Source organism: Dermacentor silvarum, chromosome 3 (assembly GCF_013339745.2).
Source record: "Dermacentor silvarum isolate Dsil-2018 chromosome 3, BIME_Dsil_1.4, whole genome shotgun sequence".
In the NCBI taxonomy this organism is placed as follows: Eukaryota; Metazoa; Arthropoda; class Arachnida; order Ixodida; family Ixodidae; genus Dermacentor; species Dermacentor silvarum.
This window is the reverse complement of record NC_051156.1, coordinates 152,927,974-152,954,124: the sequence shown is the minus strand read 5'-3', so window position 1 is coordinate 152,954,124 and position 26,151 is coordinate 152,927,974. Positions and strand designations below refer to the sequence as shown.

The 26,151-nt window shown below is 45.9% G+C and overlaps 2 protein-coding genes across 2 annotated transcripts in view; both read left to right on the top strand.

Annotated features, from left to right (window-relative positions):
* Positions 1-958: 958 nt before the first annotated feature.
* LOC119444909 (calpain-B) lies at positions 959-15,357 on the top strand. Its single transcript, XM_037709249.2, has 11 exons — positions 959-1,243; positions 3,335-3,478; positions 3,970-4,101; positions 5,625-5,818; positions 7,188-7,356; positions 7,889-8,061; positions 9,225-9,402; positions 10,409-10,536; positions 11,140-11,147; positions 11,764-11,879; positions 15,145-15,357. The coding sequence occupies exons 1-11, from the start codon at positions 959-961 to the stop codon at positions 15,355-15,357; spliced, it is 1,740 nt and encodes a 579-aa protein (XP_037565177.2).
* A 4,923-nt stretch (positions 15,358-20,280) lies between these two features.
* Positions 20,281-26,151, top strand: part of LOC119445940 (limulus clotting factor C-like) — a 33,168-nt gene continuing 27,297 nt past the window's right edge. The window contains 3 exon segments of the mRNA XM_037710245.2: positions 20,281-20,634; positions 21,622-21,782; positions 25,233-25,393. Coding sequence (XP_037566173.1) covers positions 21,631-21,782; positions 25,233-25,393 — 313 coding nt within the window. The 5' untranslated portion in view covers positions 20,281-20,634; positions 21,622-21,630.

Here is a 26,151-nt window from a genome sequence, read left to right as displayed (position 1 = left end):
ATAATCATATATTGGTTTTCGCACGTAATACTACAGGACTGAGTGATCGTCAGTGATAGAGCAGAGATCTGTTGCTACGTCGGCGATATCCACAGCGGACTTTCTATTATTCTCCTAATCTCTCTCTCCCATTTTCCCTTCCCCAGTGTAGGGTAGCCAACCGGTCTCAGCCCTGGTTAACCTCCCTGCCTTTCATTAAATCATTTTCTTTCTCTCTTCTCTCGCACGTAATATTCCAGAATTAAATTCAGTTTTCATTTCTTGTAGCTGTAGCCCATAGGACGATCGAATTACCTTGTACGAAGGAGGCAGATATCAGTTAGCCGGAATTTTAACTGTTTCATCCTTTTACGGCGAATAGCAATCTTTACGAAGATACCCGCTTTTTTTCCAACGTGGGGAAGGATATCAGCTTCACGGTAAAAGAACGCCGTGCCATGCCGACGACTCAAGCTTGAGTCTGTTGCGTGGTGGACCCTAACTTCCGCTTTCCCTCGGGTTCCACATAAGCACTGCACGTAGTATGTACTGGTGTAGCTAGCTGCTTCATCGCCTGCATAATCTCCGGCGTGGCGCGTGTCGCATTGCTGAAAGCGGCCTTAGTTGCTCCATAACGGTGATCTTGGGGGCCCATGCCTGCTTGTGTGTGTGTGTGTGCGTGCGTGCGTGCGTGCGAGTGCGTGTGTGTCGCACAGCGGTCGCTAGATGTCACACTGATTGCACACGTGTGACGGTCAAGCATAATGCCGAAGTCGCACCTTCCATTACCGGGGAAACTGTAGCGATGCCTTTTAAGAAATAATAGATCGGGCCAGAGAGCCAAGGCGCTATTGCATAAATGCCAAGAGAAGCGGCTCTTCACGATGTTCACTGCTTTGAAAGTTTATGCAGATCTGGGGGATTATTTTTCTTGCAGAGTGACTTCCCGGCGGGGAGGCGGAGGCGACGCCGGCGAAAGATGGGCTGCGGGCCGTCGTGCTCGGTGACGGTGTGGCACCCCGAGAGCTCGGCGAACGACCGCGCGGCGGGAGGTCGCAGCCCACGGGCAGTGCGCGTGTGGCCCGTCCGTCCGGCGGCACGAGTGGGTCCCGACGCCTCGGGCTACCGGTCGTCGCAGGGCCTGGCCCAGGACAGCTGCTGCCACGCTGACGACACTGCGGCCAGGCCGGACTCCGCGTACGAGGCGAGCTCCGTGGCCTTCGAGCTGCCCGACGTTCACTCGCTCCACCCACTCAGAGTCACGGTGAGTGACAGCGACGACCCAAAGGCCCCTCAGCGAGCGAGAGGCATGATGCGGATTGCTATAGTCGTCAGTGCCCTGTGCCCTGGGCCATGATATTATTGATACTTTACTGCTTTCACCTTCGTGATGTTAGCTTAAGTCAAAAGAGGGGACGGACGAAAAGCTAAAGCAGACAAGAAGGGCTTTGATTATCAACGACGTCAGGCCGACCAACTTTTGAACCATCGTTTCCCCCAACAGTATGTTCTAGACACTTCTACAGACAGGTTTTGGTCAGGCTTGGTCGACTTCGACATACAGGCTTGGTCGACTTCGTTATAACGAGATTTAAGTGTACATATAAAGGCACAATCATAAATATCATTAGTTATACGTAGTCATAAGGCATACTCATTAAACACCCCTAGAACCTCATATACACTTATGGAGTACAACGCGTCACGCGTTACAGACAGACGGACGGATACGTTTCCGCGGGAAGTAGCCCTAGAATCCTTACGCATTAAAAAAAAAAAACGAAAAAGAAACGTGAATAAAGAAATGTCGCAGATTGTCGCAGGACCTAAATTATTCGCTTTGTTGTGCATTACCGATGTATCGGCGCTAAATCTTTTCTAGATTGAACGGTGATGCTTTGACCAAGATGTATATCCTCTAAGGCACTTTAGCAGCAAACGTAAGGCAACGCAGTGAAACGCATGAACTACGCTTTGACGGCAGTGAAGGTTGCGTTGTAATAATGTCTCGAAATAGTGAAAGCGCACGTTCATTCCGTTGGCCTATAATAATGGCCCAGAAGCCTACGTTGTTTCGTATTTTGCGGGAGTATGTCAGGCATGGCGCCGCACACATGGGCATTGGAATGCCCCTGAAACAGGTTTGGCTATGCGGCCACAGTACTGTGTCAGGGCAGTGTCACGCTCCTGCGGTCACCCCTTGTCACGCACCGGCTGCGAGTGTGTGTGTGGGTGCCGAAAAGCGAAAGGCAAGAAAAAAACAAAAAAAACAATGCGGATAGAACAGAAAAGCCGGAGGAGCGCTAGGCTTTGGGCGCCAGTGGCAGCTCCGAATCGACGACGTTCGGCTGCCGATCACGTTCGCAGTGCCCGCTGGCCCGGCTCCTCCAAGGGCGTCCATTACTTTGGGGCTGCAGCTGGTCAGCGCTACATGACAGCTCTCATCAGCACTGCGGCGCACCTATTTGTGGGATGGTATACTGAAGACGGCCGACCCGTGCCCGGCCACTGGCGACACCAGTGACCCGATTTCCCCGTTTTTCGCTTGTCGTTTCCCACTGGCATTAATCGGGAAATGTTGGCCATTTATCCCTTTCGGGGAAAAAGCACACTGCATGGCAGTGCGATTGGCTAGAAGCTCTATTGCGGGTGCGTGTATATGCGCTGTCTGCAACTGTTCTTGCTCATTAAGCTCGCTGGATAAGTTAAAATGCGGAGGAAGGTATAAAATGGGGGGCAAGTTGCGTGTGCAAACCACGGCGTGGCTTCTGTTAGCAGGATTCAGCCGTTAGTGTCGATGCATTAAAATTGTTCGCGCTTCGATTTGTCTCCTTCCGGCCTCGGATAAGAAGTCCACTTTGACGCATCATTTTCTCTCCGTTCATTGTAGATCACCGACACACAAAACAACTTACGGTTACCTAGAGTACGTTTTATTTTGCAAATTCTGTTAAAGTCTGCAACATGAAACATGGTGGCCACAAAGTTGCGAGGTCACTGCAGGCCGCCGGGTCGGCAGCTTGAATCTTGCTGTTGACATATTTCTATAACGATTATTTTTTTTCGGTTCCGGATTCTATAGTGGTGTCGGATACCGGGGCCTGTATTCACCCATAAAGCAGTTCGAATGCTATCGCGCTTCTTAAGAAGTAGCGCCATTCAGCCTTAATAGAAACTAGGAAAGGTGGACTGCAAATAACAAATAGTTATTATGGGCGGATAGATTTCTTAATTTGTCACACGCTTACTGGCAATACTGTGGACACGAAATGGCGCTTTGTGCATGTCAAGCAATGCTCGTAGCTGGGCTCAGCGGCGTCTCTGAACCCTGAATGCTCGTCTCTTCCGAGCGCAGAAGACCGCGCTGGAGGACGAACAGGCAATTCGCAACCTGCCGCTGACGGAGCTGTTTGTGGACAGCCACTTCCCACCGGCTGAGTCGTCGCTCTTCACGCACCGTAGGCCGGTGCCTGGCAGGATCACCTGGCTCAGGCCGCATGTACGTATGCAAATGACTCTCTATTCTCTAACGCAATTGTTGCTAACTTAATACTTCCGTTGAAGAAAAAAAAATTATATCAATCGCATCGCTGTTTTTGTCTAGCTACATTTTTTTTATTTTAGTCTGAGATATCCGTCTTGGAGGGGTCTTGGAGATATCCGTCTTGGAGGGACATGAACATACATGTTTATGTCCGCATGTATGTTTTTTGCGACTCAGATAAACTGAGCCTGAAAGTCGCAGATGAAGAATATCAAGAGAGGTTCCAACAGAAAACATTCAGCACTGCAAGGGAATTTTACGCACGCACCAAAATACTTCCAATGTGTTGTATATACTCTAATACAGCCCGCTACAGTCACGGTCGCAGGAGTCGCTGATAAACGTAATGTACTTGAACGGCCATGAGAAACGCCACAAACTCACTGTTTTTATTTCATGGCATCTTCACTGCCACTCAAACGGCCAACTCCTGGCCGCCCTTGCAGGAGATGGTCTCCGAACCGCAGCTGCTTGTCAACGGTGTGAGCCGCAACGACATCGTCCAGGGCGCCCTCGGCGACTGCTGGTTCCTCTCATCGTGCGCAGCTGTGGCGCAGAGGCCGGACCTCATGCACAGGGTGAGTTCATATAGATCGGTGCAGTGCCGGTTAGGTATACAGGTTTGACCAAGTTGCACCAAGGTATATGAGGTAGCTGCGTGTTTTTTTTTCTCTCTTCGGTATGTGTGCCCACATTTTTGAAAGGCCGAATTGCACCACGACGGCCATGGACCAGCGCTTACCCTCCCGTCCGTCAAAGATTGCTGACGCTGTCGTCACCACATTCAATGAACAGTGCTTATTGTGAGCAACTTTAGAACGGAAAACGATCGCTGAATTAGTCCGTCAGCGAAATGCCACTTTCGCTCGAAGTAAATCATTTCCGTCACTAGTCAGCGCTAGTACTTACAACTACCAGCCACTAATAACACATGGTTAAGAATAATCGTGGGGTTCATTGTGAAAATATTTTCACTGCCCGAAATATAATGATTAAAGCTTTCTGTTTTCTGGCTCGGGGCCAGAACAGATCAAGGCCCGTATACACAAAAAGCTCTCACGCTAGCAATGTTAGCAAAACAAAATTGCGGCCAACCCTGACGCTGGGAATTTTATTTCGTGAAGGCGGCTGACCAATGGCCAAGAGCACTTGCGAAAGAAAAGCTTTGTTAATTCGGCATCAGATAATTTGTACTGAGAACTCAGGCCAAGAAGAACAGACAATTAGCGCTATAATAAATAAGTTGCATCATCACCATTGCGCAACGTGTCTTGTCCGCACTCAGCGTATGGCCTCGGAGGTCGTAAACTGTGTGAGAAGGGAAACGGATCGAGGCGTTTTAAGCAATGAGAAAATTGTGTCTCATCCTTACAACGGAGGTAGGACAGCAATATTGCTAGTTGGATAAATGAATGAATTGTGTGTGATGTCGAAGGTGATACAGTGAAAAGGCAAAACAAAGAAAACAGGCAACAGTATTCTGAAGCAAGAGAAGGTGTGACGCTAGAGAAAAGCGCGGATTAAGCACAAACAAAAAAAAAAGAAATACGAAATGAAAGAAGAGTTAGGAAATGCAAGGTCAACGATAGACAGGCTACTACCATTGGTGTCAGTGCAGCGAAAGCACTAATTTTTGCGGGCTATATTTGTATACTTATACCTTTGTCAAAGAAAAAAAAAGTTATCGTAAAGAGCAAAATAGGTCTGCAGGGCCTTACAAAAGCTCTTCTATGGAGCCTGTGCGTTCGAAGATGTATTAAAATGAACGTGTGTCATGACACAGTACCAGGTCATAACAATGGATGCCGCGAAACTTAAAGATTAACGGATAAACAAAAATTCGCGTAAAGTTCACTATTAGGCCATTTACTCCCGTGCTATGCATGGTGGCTTGGTTTTAGAGAGGCCTTAGGGTTACGCACTGCGTTTTAGTATAGTAACTCTTAATCGCTGCTACAAAAACAGTGATCCGCGTCACAGCTAGTGCAAAAAACAGTAAAAGCAATGGCCTGAAGTAGCATAGAAGCGCGTGGTTTCGTTGCATTTACTGTTGGTATGCTGTGCTGTTGTGACCACGAACGCGGTAACCGCGCATGCGCAGGTGGTTCCCCAAGAGCAGCAGCTGTACGGTTCAGACTACAAGGGTGCGGTGCGCTTCAACCTATGGCGTTTCGGTCGCTGGGTGGTGGTGTACGTGGATGACCTACTGCCCACCAGCGAAGACCGGCTCATCTATTCGCGATGCAGCGACCCACGAGAGTTCTGGGTCGCCCTGCTCGAGAAGGCCTACGCCAAGTGAGGACCCGCGATACTCTTCGGTTCTCCCCTTTTGGACTACTGTGTGCGCACGGTGCTCAAAAAACGAAATTCAACACATCTGGCGCGTGACCTACGCTCGATGCGTTCTGCAGCTCAGTGGGGAGAAAGGGTCAACTGCGGGTTCAAATGGAGAAGTTGAAAACGCTTGCTTCCTTTAGGTCTATTTCACTTCTGCATGGACACGAAAGAGAATTCGTAATCAGATTAAACATTTACTGGGCCTTGGGAAACGATAAATTGAGAGGGGAGTGTGTGTGTGTGTGTGTGGGGGGGGGGGGGGGGGGGCAGAAAAACGCGCGCAGTCTTTAGCCAGCCGCGGTGAGCAATACACAAACGTCGAAATTTACCTGTCGTATATCGCCCAAGAATTTGCGCACTCTCAGGGCCGTGTTTCATTTGTTCCTGATTGTACGGTCGCCAGCAATTCAAAAGAAATTTGAACATTTGCCGTCTAGCAAAAGTTGACACTCACTTTAGCATACGGTTAAGAGGATGAAGGTGAAAGCCTGCTTTGCCTTAATTGCCACCAAAGGTCGTGGGTTTGAGTGCCGTAATTAACATCATTTTAATTAAATGTGCCTTAATTAACTACAGCTTATTTACACCAAAGCTCGGAGGATCGACTCCCACCAATGGTGGTGGGTGGCACTATCAATTTTGATGCCATAATTTTGGTGCCGTGACTTTGGCGTCATAAATTTTGGTGCCATACCGCCGCATCACACGGCGCCTAAGTTTACCACCCGATATGCCGCAAGCTGCAACACTGTCATTTCCGCTTTGATTTTTGCGAGAGACCAATTTACCTGAAATTCCAATCTTTTTCGATAGTTTGTTCTTGCGCTCGGGGCACGCTACACGCGCAAGGTTATAGACACAAGTGTCGAATGCTTCATGTATATTTTTTTAATTTTCAACCACAGAAACTATGACGAAAACATTGAGTACCGACGCTGCCAATGCACCCGCTTCGACGTACATCGTCAGTAATATTGAAGTGGTCTGAGCCGAATGGCAGGTCGACCATTTACAGCGGCGAAGATTCTGGGCTTTACCCTTCGTCATCCCAGGAAGAATAAAATCAACACTTACAGACACACTGTATCTGCTCCAGAGAACGTGAAATATTTCTTAATTTACCTTTTCCTTTCCATGTTCAATCCCTCATTGTCTCTCCCACGTGCAATGTAGCTAACCGGATGTCCATCTGGTGAACTTCCCTGCCTTTCCTGGTTTTCTGTCCTCTTTTCAACGTGAAAGTGCATAGGCACGACACAGAGAGGCGCAACAGAGCAAGGCTACGCCGGTATCACACATTAGCTTCCAATCTTCCGGTGCTGTGCAGGCTGCACGGTAGCTATGAGGCCCTGGAAGGCGGCCAGGCCATGGATGCCATGGTAGACCTGACCAGCGGTCTGGCCGAGCGGTACGACTTGCAGGACGCTCCGGAGAACCTGTTCGGATTCCTGCTCAAGGCCTCTGAACACGGTGCCTTCATCACCTGCTCGCGCAAGGCGAGTGGCTAAAGATTCGCCCTTTTTTTTTGTCCAAGCCGACAGAAAACGGCTAAACACTAGCACCAGTTGTAAGCATTACTAAGCCGTAGTACGAAGACTTCTTACATATACGCAGCCGCATCAGGTCCAAAAAGTTATTGTTACCTCGACGACGCAGGGAATAAACCTGAAACGTTGATGTTCAGGCCGATAGGCCACCAAGTAAAGTCATACTAAAAATGAATGACTAATCGTGTATCACGATGCTAGCCAGATCATCTGCATTTTATCATTTCACCGGGAAAATTTAAATACGCGGATATTTATTACGCTTGTACGCATCCCTTAGCAAAATTCTTTGTTTACTCCGTCATCTGTATATGACCGAATAAGACTTCGTTATTTCTTTAACACCGCAGCTTCTTCCTTCTTCAGCGTTAAGGATTGTAGATTAGTTTTCGCCCACGAATGTGAACCAGGACGTTTTCCGAAACGAGCCACCTACACGGCACAACCGTAGGGTAACCTTTGGTGGCGCCTAAATGTGCAGGGTGACTGGTGGCTGGCCACGGCGGCTGACCCTAACGGTCTGGTGTCGGGTCACGCGTACACGGTGAGCGCAGTGCGCCGGGTGGAACTGAGCAACGGACACGACGCCTGCCTGCTACGAGTGCGCAACCCTTGGGGGAATGGCATCGAGTGGACCGGTGACTGGAGCGATGCGTACGTGCCATTTCTTACAGAAATAAAGAAGCTGCACGTGTCGCTGTGACCACCTCACGGCCGAATTTGAACGCAGGATGAGACTTATCCCAAGGATTTTGAATGATTCCTGTCAAATTATTTCCACTCTCCTGCCCAGCTCAGGATAGTCGACCAGATATTAACATCCCTGCCTTCTCTCTGATTTCTTTTTGTTTATTTTTTTTCACTTTCATGCGCTAATGAACCCACTTCGTGCTCGGCGTTCTCACCTGATAATTCGCATGGCCCCAGGTTACCTTATAGTAGGATCACGAAAGCATTTACTAAAAGCACACAATAAAGTAGGCTCATCCCATCACCGCTTTGGATCTACACTGCAGCGGCTGATAAAAACGCCGGCATTAGAATCTTGATATCGATACTGCGGGAACACACTTGGTCTTCCAAATAGGAAACGCTTCCACATGGGCTCGAACTATTCGATAGGTATCGCACCTGCTGACAATAGACTTCGAAAGCTTGTAGATGCGTAGACTGAAAAACAAAATCAAAACATTGCGTATTCATGAGATGTGGGCCTTGCCCAAAGCTTCTGAGCAAGATTCTGTGTAACGAGACTTATTCGTGTATCGAAGCCACGAGTTTTTATGTCATTTTATCAATCAATCAATCAATCAGTATAGCGTCATTTAAAAAGCTGATAAAAGGCACAGAAAAGAGTACCTGGTCCAATATAGAAAATTACATATCATTCAACCAAACACATTTTCTCAGCGAACAAGAATTAGTTTAAGACAGCAAGCAATAATTTGTGGAAAAAGAGTTAGGACATTTGATTGACATTCAATTAATTGCTCCAGCAACACTGGGGTAATTAATAAGTTACCAGTTACAGTTGCTTGCTTAGGGTTTAAGGACTATGGCGTTAGGAAAGGAAACATTTGTGTAGGGTAATATTTGTGGCAGTCAAGAGACCATATATCTCAACACCGTGAAGGAGAGTGTGCGCAGATCATTTAAAGAAATGCTACTAAGGTGATGAACAGAGGCAAAGGTTCGCGTCTAGGAATACGATAACAGATTATTTCATGTAAACACTTCATTTCAACAAGCCCACAAGCTAACTTAAGGTCAAGCATAGCGTTACCGTAACCACTCGCGTGCTACTCGTGCCCTTGCAGGGATCCTCAGTGGTCGCTGGTGGACGCGGAGACAAAGAAGCAGATGGAGTGGCGCCAGCACGGCGACGGCGAGTTCTGGATGAAGTACGAGGACTTCTGCCGCGAGTTCGAGGAGGTTTCCATCTGCACCCTCGGGCCCGACTTCGACGGTGACGGCATACCCGAGAAACCAGGAGAGGTGATGCCCACAGCGACGCGCTCTGTCTACAAACTTTATGATACCACTGGAGGGAAAAGATGTTCAGGCAGAGGAAGCTAAAGCAGCATGCAGTGACGCCGACTGTCTGTTCATGCAGGCTAGACCGCAAATATATTGAACCATGGAGTTATGAAAATTACTAAAATTTTACTAAAGTTTTACTAAAATTAATTTCTAGGACTTTACTTGCCAAAATCGCGATCTTTCTTTAACGTGTACCCTAATATAAGTGCGCGAGAGTTCATGCATTACAATTTAGTCCCCGCGGACGGAACCGAACCCGCGTCTTCGAGCTGAGCAGTTCGACACCATAGACACTGGGTTGGCAAACTGTGTTAGCCACTAGGATAGCCACTCGAATAGCCACTGGGTTACACAGTGGCTATCCTAGTGGCTATCCTAGTGGCTAACACAGTTTGCCACTGATAACCCAGTGGCAAATTTTAAATTTATGCGATTGCGCAGCAACGTTGAAAGTTTCGGGGCTGCTGCAAGGCTGAATTTTTGCTTTGAGTACTATGGCAGGGGCTGTTGGCTACGGACAATTGTTTTTTTCGGTGATCTGCCACTCCAAAATTTTGTGGACACAATTACTAAGGGTCAGATGGCAGCACAGACAAGAGCACGTCACTGGGAACAGCTTTTTGAGAAAAAGTGCTAAAGCTTGCTAAACTTAACTTCGGGGTTAGGTTTGTTTGTTGTTTGTTTGTGGTTAGGTCTGTTGTTTGTTTAAGGTTAGGTAACCTCAACTTTGAGGTTTGAGGTTAACCGTAACTTTGAGGTTAGGTTTGTGACGATCATCTGGGAAGAATGCAGAAGAGCTCGCCTAATAAGGTTTAGGGGCGCCTATAAGAACCGTAGGTGCTCAAGATTAATCCGGTGGTCTTCACTGCGGCATCTCACAGCCCGTGGTACAGGCTGGGGGGCGCTAACTCTCAGTACGTTTACAGAAATAATACCCGTTACTTTTGGATGGCGCTATCAGGTACGTGCAATTCGTGGCGTGTGGGTCGACGGCGTCAACTCGGGTGGATCAAGGAACAACCTGAGCTCGTTCAGCAGTAATCCGCAGTACCTGTTGTCAATCAGGCCCTCACCAGGGGACCGAGGTGAGTTACCTGTTGTATTTGTTAACTTGAGCAAATGTAACATTTTATGATAAGAGGCAGCTGAAGGTCAGGCTGCCTATACATATATATATACATATATATAACATCAATAACAAAGTGTCTGTCGGAAAAAAAAAGTCCGATTGTAGTTTGCGCACAGTAGGGGAGAGGACGCCTACACTATGCACCGGCCTCCTATCTCGCGCAATAGTGACACTGGTGACGCAACATGAGAGAGGTTCGCAACAAGATGGTGGCTTGAAATGATTAGCAGGGGTGAACGACGGAAGGTCGCTGAAGCCAATGTTTCGACGAAAAGACGTGTCTTCGTCAAGGCGATAACTGCTTCTCTTAGCGTTTCCATAGGCCTACCTCACCCTCCCCCTTCCTAAGTGAGGGAGGAGGAGGTGGGAAACAGGCCGATGCACACAATAAAGGGAAGTAAACGTGTTCAAAAAGAAAAAAAAAGAGACTACCCCATCCTTAGGTCTGTGTCTGCCAAGAATGCGTAAATATAAAGAAAGTTAGAAAATCTGTGAGCTGTTGAATAACATATGGTATCTCATTTTCATGGCAATTTGATGTGGTATCTCAAGTTTTATGTCAGATTTTATGGTTTTATTACACGGTACCGCGTAATAAAAAAATTGCCTGTTATATAAGCCACATACCAAACTACCGAAAAATGTGGAAGAAATTAAAACCAAAGGAAACATCTAAGACGACGTTGAATATCATGCACCATCCCATAAGTACTTCTCTGTGTTTTAGAAATTACTATGACCCGACTAATTTTCTTTGGTCATTCATTACGTTTCGACGCAGAACACAAGTGGACACCCTGTGACTAATTATTGAGCCAATTCCGTGATATATAACCTATTTGTCTGTCTGACCGACGGACGCGAAAGCGTGTTGGGCTAGGGAAAAAAAATGCTTCTTTTTAATACGGCTTATTTGGCTTTTTTTACAGTGCGTACCTATAACTTGTTTTGTTGTTGTACTCAAAATGTGGTATTTTATAATCATCTTTCATGTTCATGTATGACCCGACGGTCAGCGAACCCTTACGTTGTTCGTCAGGCATTATGGCCAGGTTTCTAAACAAAGATAATGCGGGCGTAGTTTCGCAATTGGTATGACTGATTAGCTCTGGAGCCACGTGAGGTTTTTTTATGGGTGCAAATTTGGTGCTGTCACTGTGTCATGGACGCAGGTGATGCAGCAGCAGCCGATGACGTCACGGCGAGCGTCGTGGTGGCACTGATGCAGGTGCACCCACCTCACAACGCATTCATCACTCGGAACCGGCTGCGCATGCATCAGATAGGATTCGTCATCTATCAAGTGAGTCATCTCTTCCGGTGGCAATGCAGCCTGTGCTCAAATTCTGTTCTCGCTGATCCATTTGTCACATATACCGTAAAAAACGACAAACATCCAGAATCTAGGCGCCCCACATTTCCTTATTGGAACATTTCATCCGAAATATCGTAGGGCTACATTTATATCAAGTTATCAAGGCTACATATTTCACTAGTGAATACTTCAAGGTAAATTAAGTGCAGTACGTATGGCACAGAAAGGACCCGAAAACACGTAACAAGTGAACGTAAAGAATACACAGAAGAAACGTTTTCGCGCTTCGTTACATTTTTTTTTTTTTACGTTCACGAGTTCTTTGTCCACGACCTTCAGTGTCATACGCAGCGTGCTTTACCACAGAAAGAAAATGTGAGAACACAAAGGGATCATCACCGTGCTAATTAATGTGCAACTGCAAGGTTTCGGGAACGGGGACTGAAGCCAACGAGATGAACAGTGCTCAACCACAACTGAGATAACTCCACACTGAACTACGTAAGATGCCATTCTTTGACCGGTAGTTCGCTCATAAATGTCAGTCTTCAGATTAGTTCAATGACATTCTCCTCAGGATACGTTTATTTCATACCCGGTCATCAGTCTCACTGGTGTGAGCGAGTAGACAGTGGATTGCCGAGAGTTCGGCCTCCTGGTCATGGAATGATCGTTCTGTCCCTGATGCGCGTTACGGAAGTTGGTGAATGTTTTCAGACCTTGAAGCTAATTTAGTTTGCTGAGCACATATTAGAGATGAAGGAGGGCTAGCGAGGAAGAAAGAACTCCGTGGACACCTAAGCACTTCTTATGAGTTGTTAATGCGAAAGCATCAATGTCCACTTGAACGCCGCTGAAAGTTCCTCCGACTTATGAACTACTCGCGGGCAAGTGAGCTTGTCGAGACGCTCGGCGCGTTTTGCTTTGGCCTTGCCGAGGCGCAGTTAGAACGCAGGCGAGAGCTTGCGCACATTTTTTTGTCCAGCGGCCGTGCTTGTTTATCCAGCGGCCGTGGCTTGCGCGACAAGGAACGCTCGAATAACACAGCCAGCGGCCGTGACCCCGTGACACAGCTTCCCAGAGCAAGAGCGAGGGAGATTTCGCGTTACGACGACGCTCTCTCCCTTCACGCAATACCTGGCGCGCTACTCAGGTGTTCCGTTTCGCCAACTCTGCTCCTTCGAGGCGCTCTCGTGCCGTGTTGTCGCAGCCAATCTCCCTCGAAGCGCGCTCGGGACGTGGCGTCACAGCCAATGGGAATTTAGGTGCTGCTGCGGATGCGGGACGATTGGTTTTTCGCTCAATGAGCCATTTCACACTTTCGCCGCAGATCATGGCCGCAGATCATGGCGCATATCATGGCGGTTCTGGGTCAAGCGCTTTGTTCAGCAACTCAGTTTTCTAAACCGCACCTTACGTTGAATGGCAGAAGAGTGTGGCTCCATTGGCACCAATATATGTGAACACTTCCGAGGATAGCGAACCCACTGACTCGAGACGCGCTTATAGTTTTGTACTTCATAGCTCGCAGTAATAGACAACAAAGAAGATATTAGACGAGTTTCTTTTCTAGCAAGCGGATTTTGTGGGCATGGGTCATGATGTCGCCACCTTAGTATCGGCCCACAGAGGACAGCGGAAGCGCCTAATTCGTTTCACGGCACTTTGTTGTGGTTGGATACATGGCACCTAGAGGACTAGAATTTGTCGCTCTATGTATTTCCACTTAATCCTACGTTTTTTTTTAGAATTCGCGACTTGGGACGTGAGGATTGCTGTCGTGGGCTTCAAAAGATACTGCAAACTCGCCTCTGATGAATCATGTTACAAGGATTGTTCTCTATTGTTCAAAAGTGGAACTGTCTCATCTGTAAATTGAACCCAGAAGATTGAACCCCTTACAGAATAATTGGAAGTGTAAATACACGAGCAGTAGTCATAAAAAAGAAAGTGAGAGAAACAGAGACGGTAAATTGGTTGCAAAGGGTGGAAAGAAAAGAGATCATGGAGCGAAAACACCACAAAAAATCAGGAGGGAGAGTTGTTATGATAACGCAAAGCAGAGTGCCTTGCTATATTGGGCTTGAGCTGTAGGGATGCCTGTGGACAATAACATACCGAATCAAATATGCACCACAGTAAGAGACATGTGTGTGCTGTGAAAAAACGCCCGGAAACAACTAGGCACATCGTAATGGAAGGCCAAGATGTTCACTCAGCAAGATCCGCAAGGACTGTTCAGCTTCTAGAAGCGTTGAGGTTCAAAGACGGTGGGAGGATGAACCAGTAATCAGTCGAGATAAGCAACAGACGATTAGTATATCGGTGAGAAAATGAAAATCAGAGAAAAGATTGATAGAATTGGTGTCATCGCAAGCGCAGGTAATGGTGCAATATAGTCAGAGAGGTTTTAAAGTGGAAACTTAAGATCAACAGCAGATTGGCAAAAGCCTGGATAACGATATATGCAGTAAAACCTGATTAAATTAAACAGGGTAGGTGACTATTTGTCCTTACCCCGTTTGAAAGAGGACGAAAATAAGCATTAGTATCACTATCACTGGTGGTGGAACCCACTGATTGCGTCAGAAGTATCGTGGAACTTTGACCACGGTGCGGTGAAGCCTTGCCTTTCCTTTCTGTGATTTAGTGGCGGCTTCGGGTTTTTGCCGCCACGTAGCGTTAGAAACATGGCGTTTGACATCTCGACGTTTGCCAGTGTATACTTAGAAAGCCTGCGAGCACTCGAGCTTCGGAGTGGGGCATAGTAGTTTTAAGCCATAATGCTATAAAACATCCTTTATACCTAAATGTCATGTAGGAAGCATGAACTTCAGACGCCAAAGTGGTTCGGCGAGATAGAGCAAAACTCCTAGCGCGCGCCACAGCTAACAATTAAACATTCGCATTACATACTCATAACCGTCCTGTGAGTTTTGTTATTATTCCCAATGATGTTCTCTTTCACGTTATGCTATTTTGCGCTGTCTTCATTATGTTGTAGACTTGAAGTGCTGCAGAATAAGGACTACGCTATTAAACACTTATTCTGGTTGCTATTCTTGTGGACGTGCACTTGTAGCATTTGTCTGTGAGTGCTTTAAAAATACCACGAACCTCCAAGTGAACGAATGAAGTTAGCTCACAGACGATATTTACTGCACGGTATTTCTAGAGCATGACAGTAAAATGTGCACTTGCGAGGAAACTGAGCATAGCGGTCGGAATATTCTTTATTCTTATCCTGACGCAGGCGTTGGACCAGTTCCGGCGCTTATCGCTCGACCACTTTGCGCGCACACCGGACGTGGCCAACTCCGGGGCCTACATCAACTACCGTGAGGTGTTCGGCCGCTTCGAGCTGCGCCCGGGTCACTACGTCATCATACCGGCCACCTTCGACCCACACTGTCCCGGAGCGTTCATGATAAGGGTGTACGCCAGCAGCCCCTTCCAACTGAGGTGAACGCAATGTGGCCTTAGTTTTTAGCAATGAATGGTGTGGCAGCAGCTTCTGAATGTAGGAAGCCACCACATTCAATATATACTAGCGAACATGCGCGTGCAACCTTTGTCAAAAGAAAGAAAGCCACTGTTGCCCACAAGGCTCACTCTGGCTCCGGGGATTTTAGATGACCGCCGGTTGCATTCGTCGCGCTCAAAATTTTTGGAGAGTTAGCTGCATTACCGTCCTTCCCCTCTAGAGTTTTCAAGCGCTATGATTTTTTTTACGAGAGTGACACGGAGTAGTGTGAAGCCCAATTTTGTAATGATTTGAGTTCTCTTTGATTCTATTTTACTATTATCCGTAAGGAGGTGAGGCACACCTCGACAATAGGGAGTTTTAGCTTCTCCATAAACGCGTTTCCCTTTGCTGAACACTGGTTTACCGGAGACGTATACGCATGGAGGATGGAAATAAACTATAAAAAAGCATTACCTCACGCATCCAGCAATGGAAAGCGAATTATGAGTGAAACCATTCCCTTCGCTATTTCCTTCGCAGTATTGACCCAACACGTGGCCTCTCCGACTCAGGTTATTGGCCGGGAATGTTTCGTTCCTGGTAGTTTTTTAATGGCCGGTCCTGTTCGGCTGCCCTGACATAGTTCTGCTTGCATAGCGGGTGCACTAAAGCCTACCGCGTGCTCTGACGTGAAGATCATCCGTTGAACCAACACGTTTGGCTTGAATCGTGTTTCGCAATGCTTTATCCTAATTCTTTCCTTCCTCCTGCGAAAATGGGAGTGACTGGCTGGCGGCGCAGAGTTTGGGCATGCAGCCATATTCAACTTAGAGTGTGGTGTAAAGGGTCAGAAGCGACGTAATCATTACCATGGAGCATTTTAATGACAAGCATTCTTGGGGTGCTTTACACACGTTTAGAGGACTCTAGGTCTGGGTCCCTGACATTTTCCCTGCCAACTTGGGTCAATGGGTAAATTATGTTCCATAGTTTAACTTGTAGAGCGTCGGGCAGCTGTGCTGAGGAAACCTGGTTCGATACAAGCAGTCCGACCAATTTGGATCACTTGGTACGTGACTTTGGGTATGTTTCGCATTTCAATAAACCTCATTCACGCCAGCATGGGTCTTTGGGTAGTCATGTTTCTGCCCCTTGTAACGTGCCGTTCTTCAATGACAAAAAAAAAAAAATAATTCAAATGTATCCGGTGTTGGGCGGAACCGAAGCCGCGTGCTCTATATTCGGGCAAGCGAGTATGCATATATCCGGTGTTTCAGCGAACACTTTTTTAATGGTTGTCTGTGGCAGAGAGCACAATTATAGCTCATGAGCTGGTCTAGTCGAAGAGGCGGACATTACTTGCCACAAAATATTCAAATGCATAATCCACTAATTAACAAGAATGCGCTAATTAAGTTTTAAAACGATTACCTTACGGCCCATATTGCAATTTACAAATTGTAGCCGTGGAGCTTCGCAAGGCGGATCCCTTTGGAACGAATTCTCAGGAGGACAGCAGTTTCGAGATATTAATTCCCGAACTTTGCGGTGAAGTGCACTGGCGTTCCAGTTACTTTTGTGCTTCAATGCATAAAACGACGTTTTGTTAAGAAAGTAACTGGAATGCCAATGCATTTAATATCTCGATTGTCATGGACTTTTCCGAGGGATTGTAAGCATGCCCCTTGTAACTCTACGTGATCTGTGGTGATATTGTCCGTCCTAGTTATGTTAGTGCTTCTGCACGTTTGACAGAGCTGAAGCGTGGACTTGTCTCTTTCTATGAAGAATTATTATGCTCGCAATAATTGAACATGTATAGATTTTCGGTTGTTACCTATACCTCTAGAGTCATCTTCAAATTAAGGTTCCGATTACTTAGAACCTGCAATTTCGCTGGTTATATATTTGTGGCCTTGTATGTTGCAGATTTTTCCTGTTATTGATTAATGTAAGACAAGCGTGTTCCGGGAATCTGCTGCGACAGCAGTTTAGTTTCACCTGTTGATGTTCTACCAACTGTTGCACAGTGTGTTAGAAGTGGCGGTTCGTCATGCACTTTTACAGTCTTTTTCCTTGCCCTTAGCGTGGTTACAGAATTTAAACTCTAAAGAAAAAGAAATATATGTTCCGTTTTACATAGGTTGTTGTGAAGAGATTGAGGCAGAGGGTGCCTCGCCTACTTCGTGTTAATTATAAGCAATATTTGCGTAAATATGTCTAGGGTTGCAGTACTCCTTTTCTATGTTAATTTCCGCGAATGTGTCGCTTAAGATAATAGAATGTCGCACATTCGCATACCTCCCTATCTCTAAACCTAGAACGTAAAAATTCGAACATTCAGTGGTTTATATATGACTCTTAAAAGAGGGGGGAGAGGAGAAGGGGGTGAGCTGCATGGAGGTTTTTCGTTTTTTTTTCGTTAGTCCTTGATCTCAAAACAAGCCTTTTGATGAATAAAAACTACAGACAGGGATAAACTGCCTCAGAAAGGCAGGCCTATGGTTCGATAGATGGACCTATCTTTGTTAAAAGGCCCCTCACGAGGCCTCATAGAACATTTTGATTACACGCTGGAAGTTGTTACGTGCCCTCTAGGGAGCGTTCTACAGCAAGAATTTTTCAAACCGAGATATAAATATTTCAGTTGGTCACTAAAAAAAAAATGAAAACGCGAGCTGTTGCGTTTTTCTCTATTCGAGCAGCGGACGATTTTGCGCGAGTTGACGCAAAATGTATAAAAATCATCAAAGGAGTCCAAATCCCTAAATTTTACGGAACATCCTGGAGAGTTGGCAGATATGCATTCCCGATGTTTGCTGTGATACGGAGACAAGGTTTTATTTATCTGTTTCGCCACGATACATGGGCATAGAAACGGAAACCTCTTGATGCTAACGGCGAAGGTGACTTCTCTAATGTTTCGAAATTCACCTAAGACAATTAATGTAATTATTTTTTTTCTCGAAGGGAGCTTCACTGAGCAAAATGAAATCTGCGGACCCTTGTCACCGATGGTCGAACTTCCGAAGAACAAGGCACTCCAGAGACCTGTGCCTAGCGGAAATATTTCACTGGAACACAAGCAAAACACATTGTGCTCAAAAGTGAGTATCGATAGAAAATAGAATGATGAACATGTATGCAAATGTTAGACCACCACATGATGTCGCTGGAGGTATTTGTAGCATGCGCGCACTGATTTCGCCGCGGGCTGTTTATTTTAGCGCCGGGAATGGCTATGGGAATGATGGGTTGTACGAAACAGCTGTCCTGTAGATCTTGCGGGATGACACATCCAAAGCGCATGTCATCATTTCGAGGGAACTGTGTAAAACAGAGAAAAAAAAAAGAACCCTGTATGAAATATTTCTTAGGCACTTAAGACAAAAAGTCATACTGGTATACTTTCAAATGTAATTGATTTCACTTGACCTTAGTGGAAAATGTCTTTATCTTTTCTACGTGACGTTGCTAGGCCCATCGTCCTAACAACACTCTTGGATTTCAGCTTTTGTTTACGTCTATTTATCAGTACTATATGTACTTGCCCCTTGCACTAGCTGTCAATATGGCTTCGGCGCGCACGTTCAAGGAGAAGTGATACGCAAATTAGAAGCTGTTATAGCATAGACGGTAACAGAAAACATTAGTACGATGCTTTTGCAATGCGTCTTCTACACGCTCCCCGGTTTATCTATCACAGCATTAAAGGGACACTGAATTTAAAGCACTTATTTATAGCGCTTAGTTGAATTTCATTCTATCTAGCGAAATAAACGTGGCTTTGTATTGTTACCAAAAATATGAAACACAAATCATCATCATAATCAGCCTATATTTTTGTCCACTTCAGGACGAAGGCCTCTCCTTGCGATCTCCAATTACCCCTGTCTTGCGCTAGCTGATTCCAACTTACTGTCTGAAATATTTCGCCCGAGTCGGCGTGTCAATGACTTATTAAGGGCCAGGCCAAGGACATTACGCTATTTTTGTGTGCAAGGGTATTACTAAGCACTAAATATACCTTGCAGTTCCTACTCTAGACACTCCTTATTCTTTAATGCAATACAATCTTTATTGCAATACTTTCACGAAGCCATCAGCAGACGCTGCCAGATACCAAGACGTCATGGCGAGCTCGGTATTCGGCGGCGCCAACTCGGTGTATTTCAAGGCGGTATCGCCACGCTCCCTTAGCTCAGGCCTCGCTTCTGGCTAGCCAAGTTGCCGCTTGCGGTAAGGTGACCCATCTGGCAATGGAGGAATGCTGTGTGGCCATTTGAGAACCACAGTGAGAACCACGATCCTGATGATCTTACGTTTCTCTTTGCTGTCTCCTTAATGAGTCTTGTGGAAATTAAGACAGTTACAACTTCATTTTCATACAGTATCTGCCCCTTGACCCGCAAATGCCGGCCAACATCCATGCTCTTCTTACTTGGCAAAGTTTCAAGAACTACTTTGCTAGCATGCCTGTTGGATCAATGGAAAACAATTCTGACCACGAAATGCATTGGTCAACTTACAGAAACATTTTTCTTAAGTGTGAGCAGAAAACTGTCTATATACCATGCACCTTTCTTACGAAGAAACAAAGCCATCTTTTCACGACGGCTTTCGAAATTCAGTTGGATAGTTCACGAAAGCTCGTACTTACGAACGGCACGAATTCAACGCTGCGCCCACGATCGCTTTCCGCATCCATCGTGAAATCTAGCACTGAAATCCGCCAGCGGCGGAACAACGCCGACGGGCACGTGCACGCTGATTGCGCCGGTGTTCGTTTTCGCGTCGAGCGTCGGTATCGTCGAAAGAGGAGTGCAAGAGGACGATAAAGCCGTTCACCCTCGCGCGCGAGCCTGGAACGCCTGCGCGCATACAGAAACGCGTATACAGTAAAGCCTTGGGTAGCAGCTCGTCCGGTATTGTCGCTCTCGCCCAGCGTGGTAAGACGAGGAAGTTTAACTGTCACTGGTTGCTTCCCGGCTTTCTCTCTTCGTTGCAGAACGCTTGAAAGCGACGCGGGAAAAGCCCGCCTCTTCTCTTGCTCGCAAACGTCGGTCGGGCTGTGACGTACGCGTGTAAAACGCGAAGGAGGCAAGACTTGATTAGACGACGTCCATCGCGCCTTCGCCGAGGAAGGCGGCGAAGCCTTGCCATCCGGCTCCTCCCACACGCAGCAAAGTCCTGTTTCCTCGTCGGTGTGCCTGACCCGGCGCGATCGCTCTCGGCTGGAGCTCATTCTAGCTCCGGCGCCCGGAGGTGCTTCTCAAGGCGAGTCCTTCACACCGTCTCTTTGTGTCGGCGAGTTTGTATGACGCATGACAGCGTGCTGGGTGTTTCTTTTGCGGCAGCGCTGTTTTGCTTCACATGCAGATGAGAGATAGACTGAGTGTTTCGTAGTAAAAAATATGCTTCAGATGCCGTCACTCTAAACCAAACTGTGTCGTCGACAATCGACTGGCTGCTAGTCGGCGAAGCTAATGAATTCATGATTTGAAAGGTTAGACGTATAAGACATGAACCTAAAAAGAGAGAAAAAAAAGAAAGGCAATACAAACATTGTCTTATTCGTTGCTTTCGTTTCCATATCTTCTACGCTCAAACCTTTTAAATCAGGATCGAATCTCTTTCGATTGGCTCAGCTTTGTGTTGCAGCTAAACGAATTTAACTATGCGCTCGTTCTCGATGGCGGTTTTTATGCATTAAAGTATTTTACGAGGTTTGCAATATTTTAAGGGAAAGCAATTTGTTTCCTATGACCCAATTTGAGGCCTTTGTTTTACACCACTTTATGTATGCCAGCTTGTGCAAACAACATTTAGTAGCATGATCAGTCCGAGGCCTAATCGGTACATGGGTAATTATAAAGAAAGATAAAAAATGAGTAAATTTATGCAATACAATCCCTCAATGTGCGGTGGAAGTGAAGTATGAAGTGACGGTTCTCCTAATGGCTCTAATGGCAGTGCACATAACTGGAATAGTTAACACTTCGCGCTTGTCCTGTCGTGTTTTAATTGCTGATGTAGTTTCAAAAATGGCTAAATAGTTATTTTTTCAGCACTCAGTTTGTACATGATAGGCAAGAAACTCATCTTACGTTGCGGCATTTCAGCACTTTAGTATTCAAGAGCTTCGCCACGTATACACAGCACTGACTTCGTTAGCCAACTCGGTTCACTGCTTCTTCGTTGTTTTGAGTGAGGAGACGTGAGTGACTCACAAACTAATACTTCGCCGATGGCTTCTCCCTCCAGACTCGAGCCATGACAAAAGTGCAGCTTTCGGCAATTTTACTGGCAGCTCTGTACCTCGGCGCCGAAGGCAGCAAGGACTACAACATTGGTCTCTGCAGCAAGACCTTCTTCAGCTGCCAGTGCGGCACGCCTGGTTACACGCTGCACGTGACCGTCAAACAGTGAGTTACAGAACGAGAGGAGTTGCGCACGAGGTTGCCAGATGAGTCTTAGCAAAATGGCGCACACTCCTGTCAAAACAAAATCTAAATCATGCCTGAGCAACTCTATAAAAAAGCCACCAAAAGTAGGGGTGTGCTAATATTAGAAACATTGAATACAAATAAAGTAGCCTTTGCAAGTCAATTCGTATTCAATTTGAGAATTCACTGTTAGAAGTTGTCGAATAATTGTGGCTGTCCGAATACTGTAAGTGATAACAAGCAGTTTGGAGTCGTCAATGGAGAGTGATCAACGGGAGTGGAGACATTTCCGAACGCTTCATTTCAAGTAAAAGCGTGGTTCTTGCCCAGACAACCAGTTCCTAAATGAGAGCATGAAGGAAATCATATATTATCGTCAGTTCTTAACGTTTCAAGAAATATGCCTCACCTTAGGCAGATTACAGATTGGTAGCCTCGATTTAAGCGAATCAACTTTTAATTTGGCCAGTCTCATCCTGTGTAAACTTCTTTAAAACGATTTGCCGTTCTGTAGCACTACTCTTAGCTCTATGCAACACTCTATTTTTTTGTTCATTACTTTCATTATCGTGGCGCACCAGATAGAATATGATTGCATTTGTTTCTGATTTACAAGCTGCTCATTTGGCCTGAAAAGCAGTTGTTAACTGCACTACATGCATCAAATACCGTAAATAGGCGTGTTTTTCTTCGCAAATGTACTCCACGCAACCTTAAGTTTTCCTTTGTTTAGACATTGCATATGTACCATGTTCGATTCGATATTGGTAGATGTTTTTTTTTGTTTCTTCTTCTTCAAGTATATGCATTCGATTGAATCCGATCATCTTGCTATTTGAACACCCCTAGCTAAAAGCTAGAAAAATATTAATCCAAATATTATTTGTAAACATCCAAGAAGTTTTAACAGAGAATTTACATCACACATTGTATTTTCGTAGAACTCTTATGAGCTGGCTTGAAATAATATGAAATATTAGAGAATACTGTTCCGCTGATGCGCAGCGTGACGGATTACTATGCTAGAGTGTCCTAAGCTGACGGTGATAGGTTGATCTCTTTTTTTTTGTGACGTGGAATTATTGTGCACCTAAATGAACATACACGTCTAGATCACTTGGATATTGCATTGAGGGAAGGACGTGGGAAGGCGTCTGTGTACCCACTCACCATCAAAAGAAGAAGAAGAAAGGAAATGCTAGCAGACTGAACAGCTTATTTCGACGGTACATGTCTTTTTACCTTTCTCTTATGAAACCTTACTCATGCAGCAGAATTTGTCGAATACCAAACAAACAAAAAAAACAGACAAACAAACAAACAAACAAACAAACAAACAAACAAACAAACGAAGAAGCAAACAAACAAACGAGAACTGAAATATCGACCCTTCATCCTGGTTAAGGGTGAAGATTGTCATGGTATTTCTTGTGTAGAGCCGCTCACGCTTTCGGGTAAAGATAAAATTTGCGTGACTGCTTCTAATGGGCACCGCGTAATTGCGTAGGCAGCGGGGCTATGTATGGGCAGTCGCAACGCTGGTTCGGGGTAGTGCTTCGTGTTGTATTCCATGGTAAATGCTCGACGGCAATTTGTGGTGGCATTTTTCGCGCTAGCATGTTATATTGAGTATGCCATGGCGTCTTCTACGTGGAAAACTATTTCGTGAGACATACTGAAGTGAATTAAGTCGGTATGGCCGCTGTTTCCGCTGGCATTGGGGCGGACTGAGCACCCAGCGCCATGTGTGCACGCGTGTTCGAGCCCACAATCAGCCTCGGGGATCAGTTGTGTACTTCTGAAAATTTCTTTCGTGAATGTGACCTTACTGCAGCATTGCCATTGTGATAATATACTTTGATTTAGCAGCAATCATTAGTTACGAAACATGTGACTCCTAAATGTGTTGGTACCGTTCTAATGCGGAACAAGTTGTGCAGTTACTTTGACAAGCATTCAAATTTTTATTTGTAGATACACTGCGCGACTGCCTTGTTTGCTGTACGAGGTCTCCGTCCGCGAATAAAATAGTTTTGGTTCGTAATAACAACATACCGTGCAGTGGTTGAGCGACCGGCTGCAGACTGGGCGAGCGTTCGAGGAAGTGGTAGACGCTGTGTTATAGATCTGGTTGTTTTATACAGCGCATGGTTCAAACAGTCTGCACGACCATGTGAGGTCTTATTGCGGTGTTAGCCTGCGTTCTGTATTCTTTTTCCGTGCAAGAAAAAAAGATAAGAACCTTTTTTTTGTGTTGGTCCCATCAGTCTAAGACGCCCTCAGCCATCTTACGGCAATTGTGTCCTCACGAATATCCGCTGGATTCTTTTTATGCCATCCCCTGTAGATATTATGTCTTACAGGGCAAAACGGCTATGCAGAAGCAGAAAGCTTATATATCATACTGCTTTACAAACCGTAGTGTTCGCAGTGTTGAGCAAGGTCACCGGTCTCATACAGTAGGCTAACGTAGGAATAGTGTAGTGATTTCAAGTCTACTAGACTTCAAATGCGTGAGAACGATGCCGGTTGCTGATGCAAAAGTTTTATAACGATTGGCGCTTAGATATCTCGGCGTTTCATTTGGTTTACCGTACACGAGCAGTGTTATGTTTTAGTTCCTACGCCAAGCAATCAGACAGTCAAAATATTTTACAATTCATGCTGGCAATTCACAGACCTCATTTCTATTCGTTGAGTAAAACCCGATACATTAAAAATAGTTCACAACACGTACACTCACAGTGGCTGATGATGCGCGTCGCATCATCAGCCGCAGCAAAGAACAATGTCCGCATACTGCAGCTGCTGCTGCGCCTAAAGGCTACATAGCGGTTGTTCTACGACCTCCTATGAGCTGGTATCACGTAAATTTCACGCAGAACGATCTAAAACATCTCGAAATCATTCCGCAGCACGCAACGGCAACGCATTCAAGCAGCGCCACCCCGGCTCGCAGAAGCGAGACAGGAAGAAAGGCTCGCCGCACGCGCTTTCCTCCTCGCCCGATGAAAAGGTCGATAGGAGACTTTCCCAAAATACTAATCCTGTCAATAGTAACCTCAATGCTGGAGCGTGTATCGCACGAGCCACAAAAGTTCTCAATTACATCTTACAGGAATGACATTCAACAACACTGCATATATCTTTCTAGGCTGCTTTATACTGACAAATTATATTTCGGCGCATTTATGCCATTATGCATTTTAAATCGCCACTAGATATATTTATTTCGAATACATTCAGATCCCCTTGAGGCGCATTGGTTGCTAGGAATTTCTCATACAATCTGCACCCAGACCCTGCCACTTAAAGGAACCTTACGAACATTACTTAACAGTAGCGGCGGGAACCTCTGGGTTCCTTTTCAAAGACGTTGGGGATCGGGTGTTTTTGCAGGCGCGCCACTTATTCGATTTCCACCCGCAGGTGCACCTACCTTCACCGGTGGCACTTCAAGTGCCGGCCGTGCAGCAATCGCAAGCCCGAGGAAGTGTGCCCCATGCTCAAGAACTGTAAGGAGTGCCAGGGCGACGCCAAGAGCTGCGCGTCGTGTCCTCCCGGCCGGTACGGCCAATGGTGCGAGGAACGTGAGTGGCACACGCACTTCCACGGGTGCACTGTCTCCGCTGAAATCTGAGAGATGACAATTTGGTGCGTCATTTAATGGCGGGAAACTGACGTGTACATCTCCAGGCTCCAGTGACGCATTTCCAGATACGTTTGAATGCTTTTTGCACAGCTCATGACACAACGATTCGTACGTTGAAAAAAAAAAAGAAAACTGACAAAAAGAAAGAAATATTGCCATGTGTAATTTGTGACTGCGTTATAGGATTAAAAAATGAACAACGGAAAGAAAGCAATGACAAGGGACGGAAAGACAGACTAATGCTGCCTCTCAACTGAATGTTTAATGAAAAATATCAGGCATACAAAGTGAAAGCCAAATAAATAAAACAAAATACCATACTAGACTTATGTACCTTGTTTACGCTCTTTCCAAATAATTCATAATGCAGCTTAGCCATATCACCTGCCTGGTCACGTCGCGTTAGTGTTAGTTTGTTCGCAAGTTTGCTTTCCCTCTGTTGATGGCTTATACCCACTATGGGGGATCGACAAAGTGTCGCTTTAGTAATTATTTGTCTTTATATTTCTTCTATTACGTCTTTGACTGTGTGAACAGCGTTATCACTCTGTAATTTCTGCCAGGATGTGCCGTTTTCCTTGCACGATGCCGAGTCGCCTTTCGGCGTGCGCGTTTAGAGTGGCCAATCGGGCACAGCAACTGAACAGTATTGTGAGGATTGGCAGTATCCTTCGAGCAAAAATAACAGTCATTGCA

Bases quoted from the DNA above. Each gene is read 5' to 3' on its own strand.
- LOC119444909 (XM_037709249.2), top strand. From the start codon at position 959: ATGGGCTGCGGGCCGTCGTGCTCGGTGACGGTGTGGCACCCCGAGAGC. The intron at 4,102-5,624 runs GTGAGTTCATAT...GCGCATGCGCAG, and splicing joins GGCCGGACCTCATGCACAGG to GTGGTTCCCCAAGAGCAGCA. The intron at 7,357-7,888 runs GCGAGTGGCTAA...CTAAATGTGCAG, and splicing joins TCATCACCTGCTCGCGCAAG to GGTGACTGGTGGCTGGCCAC.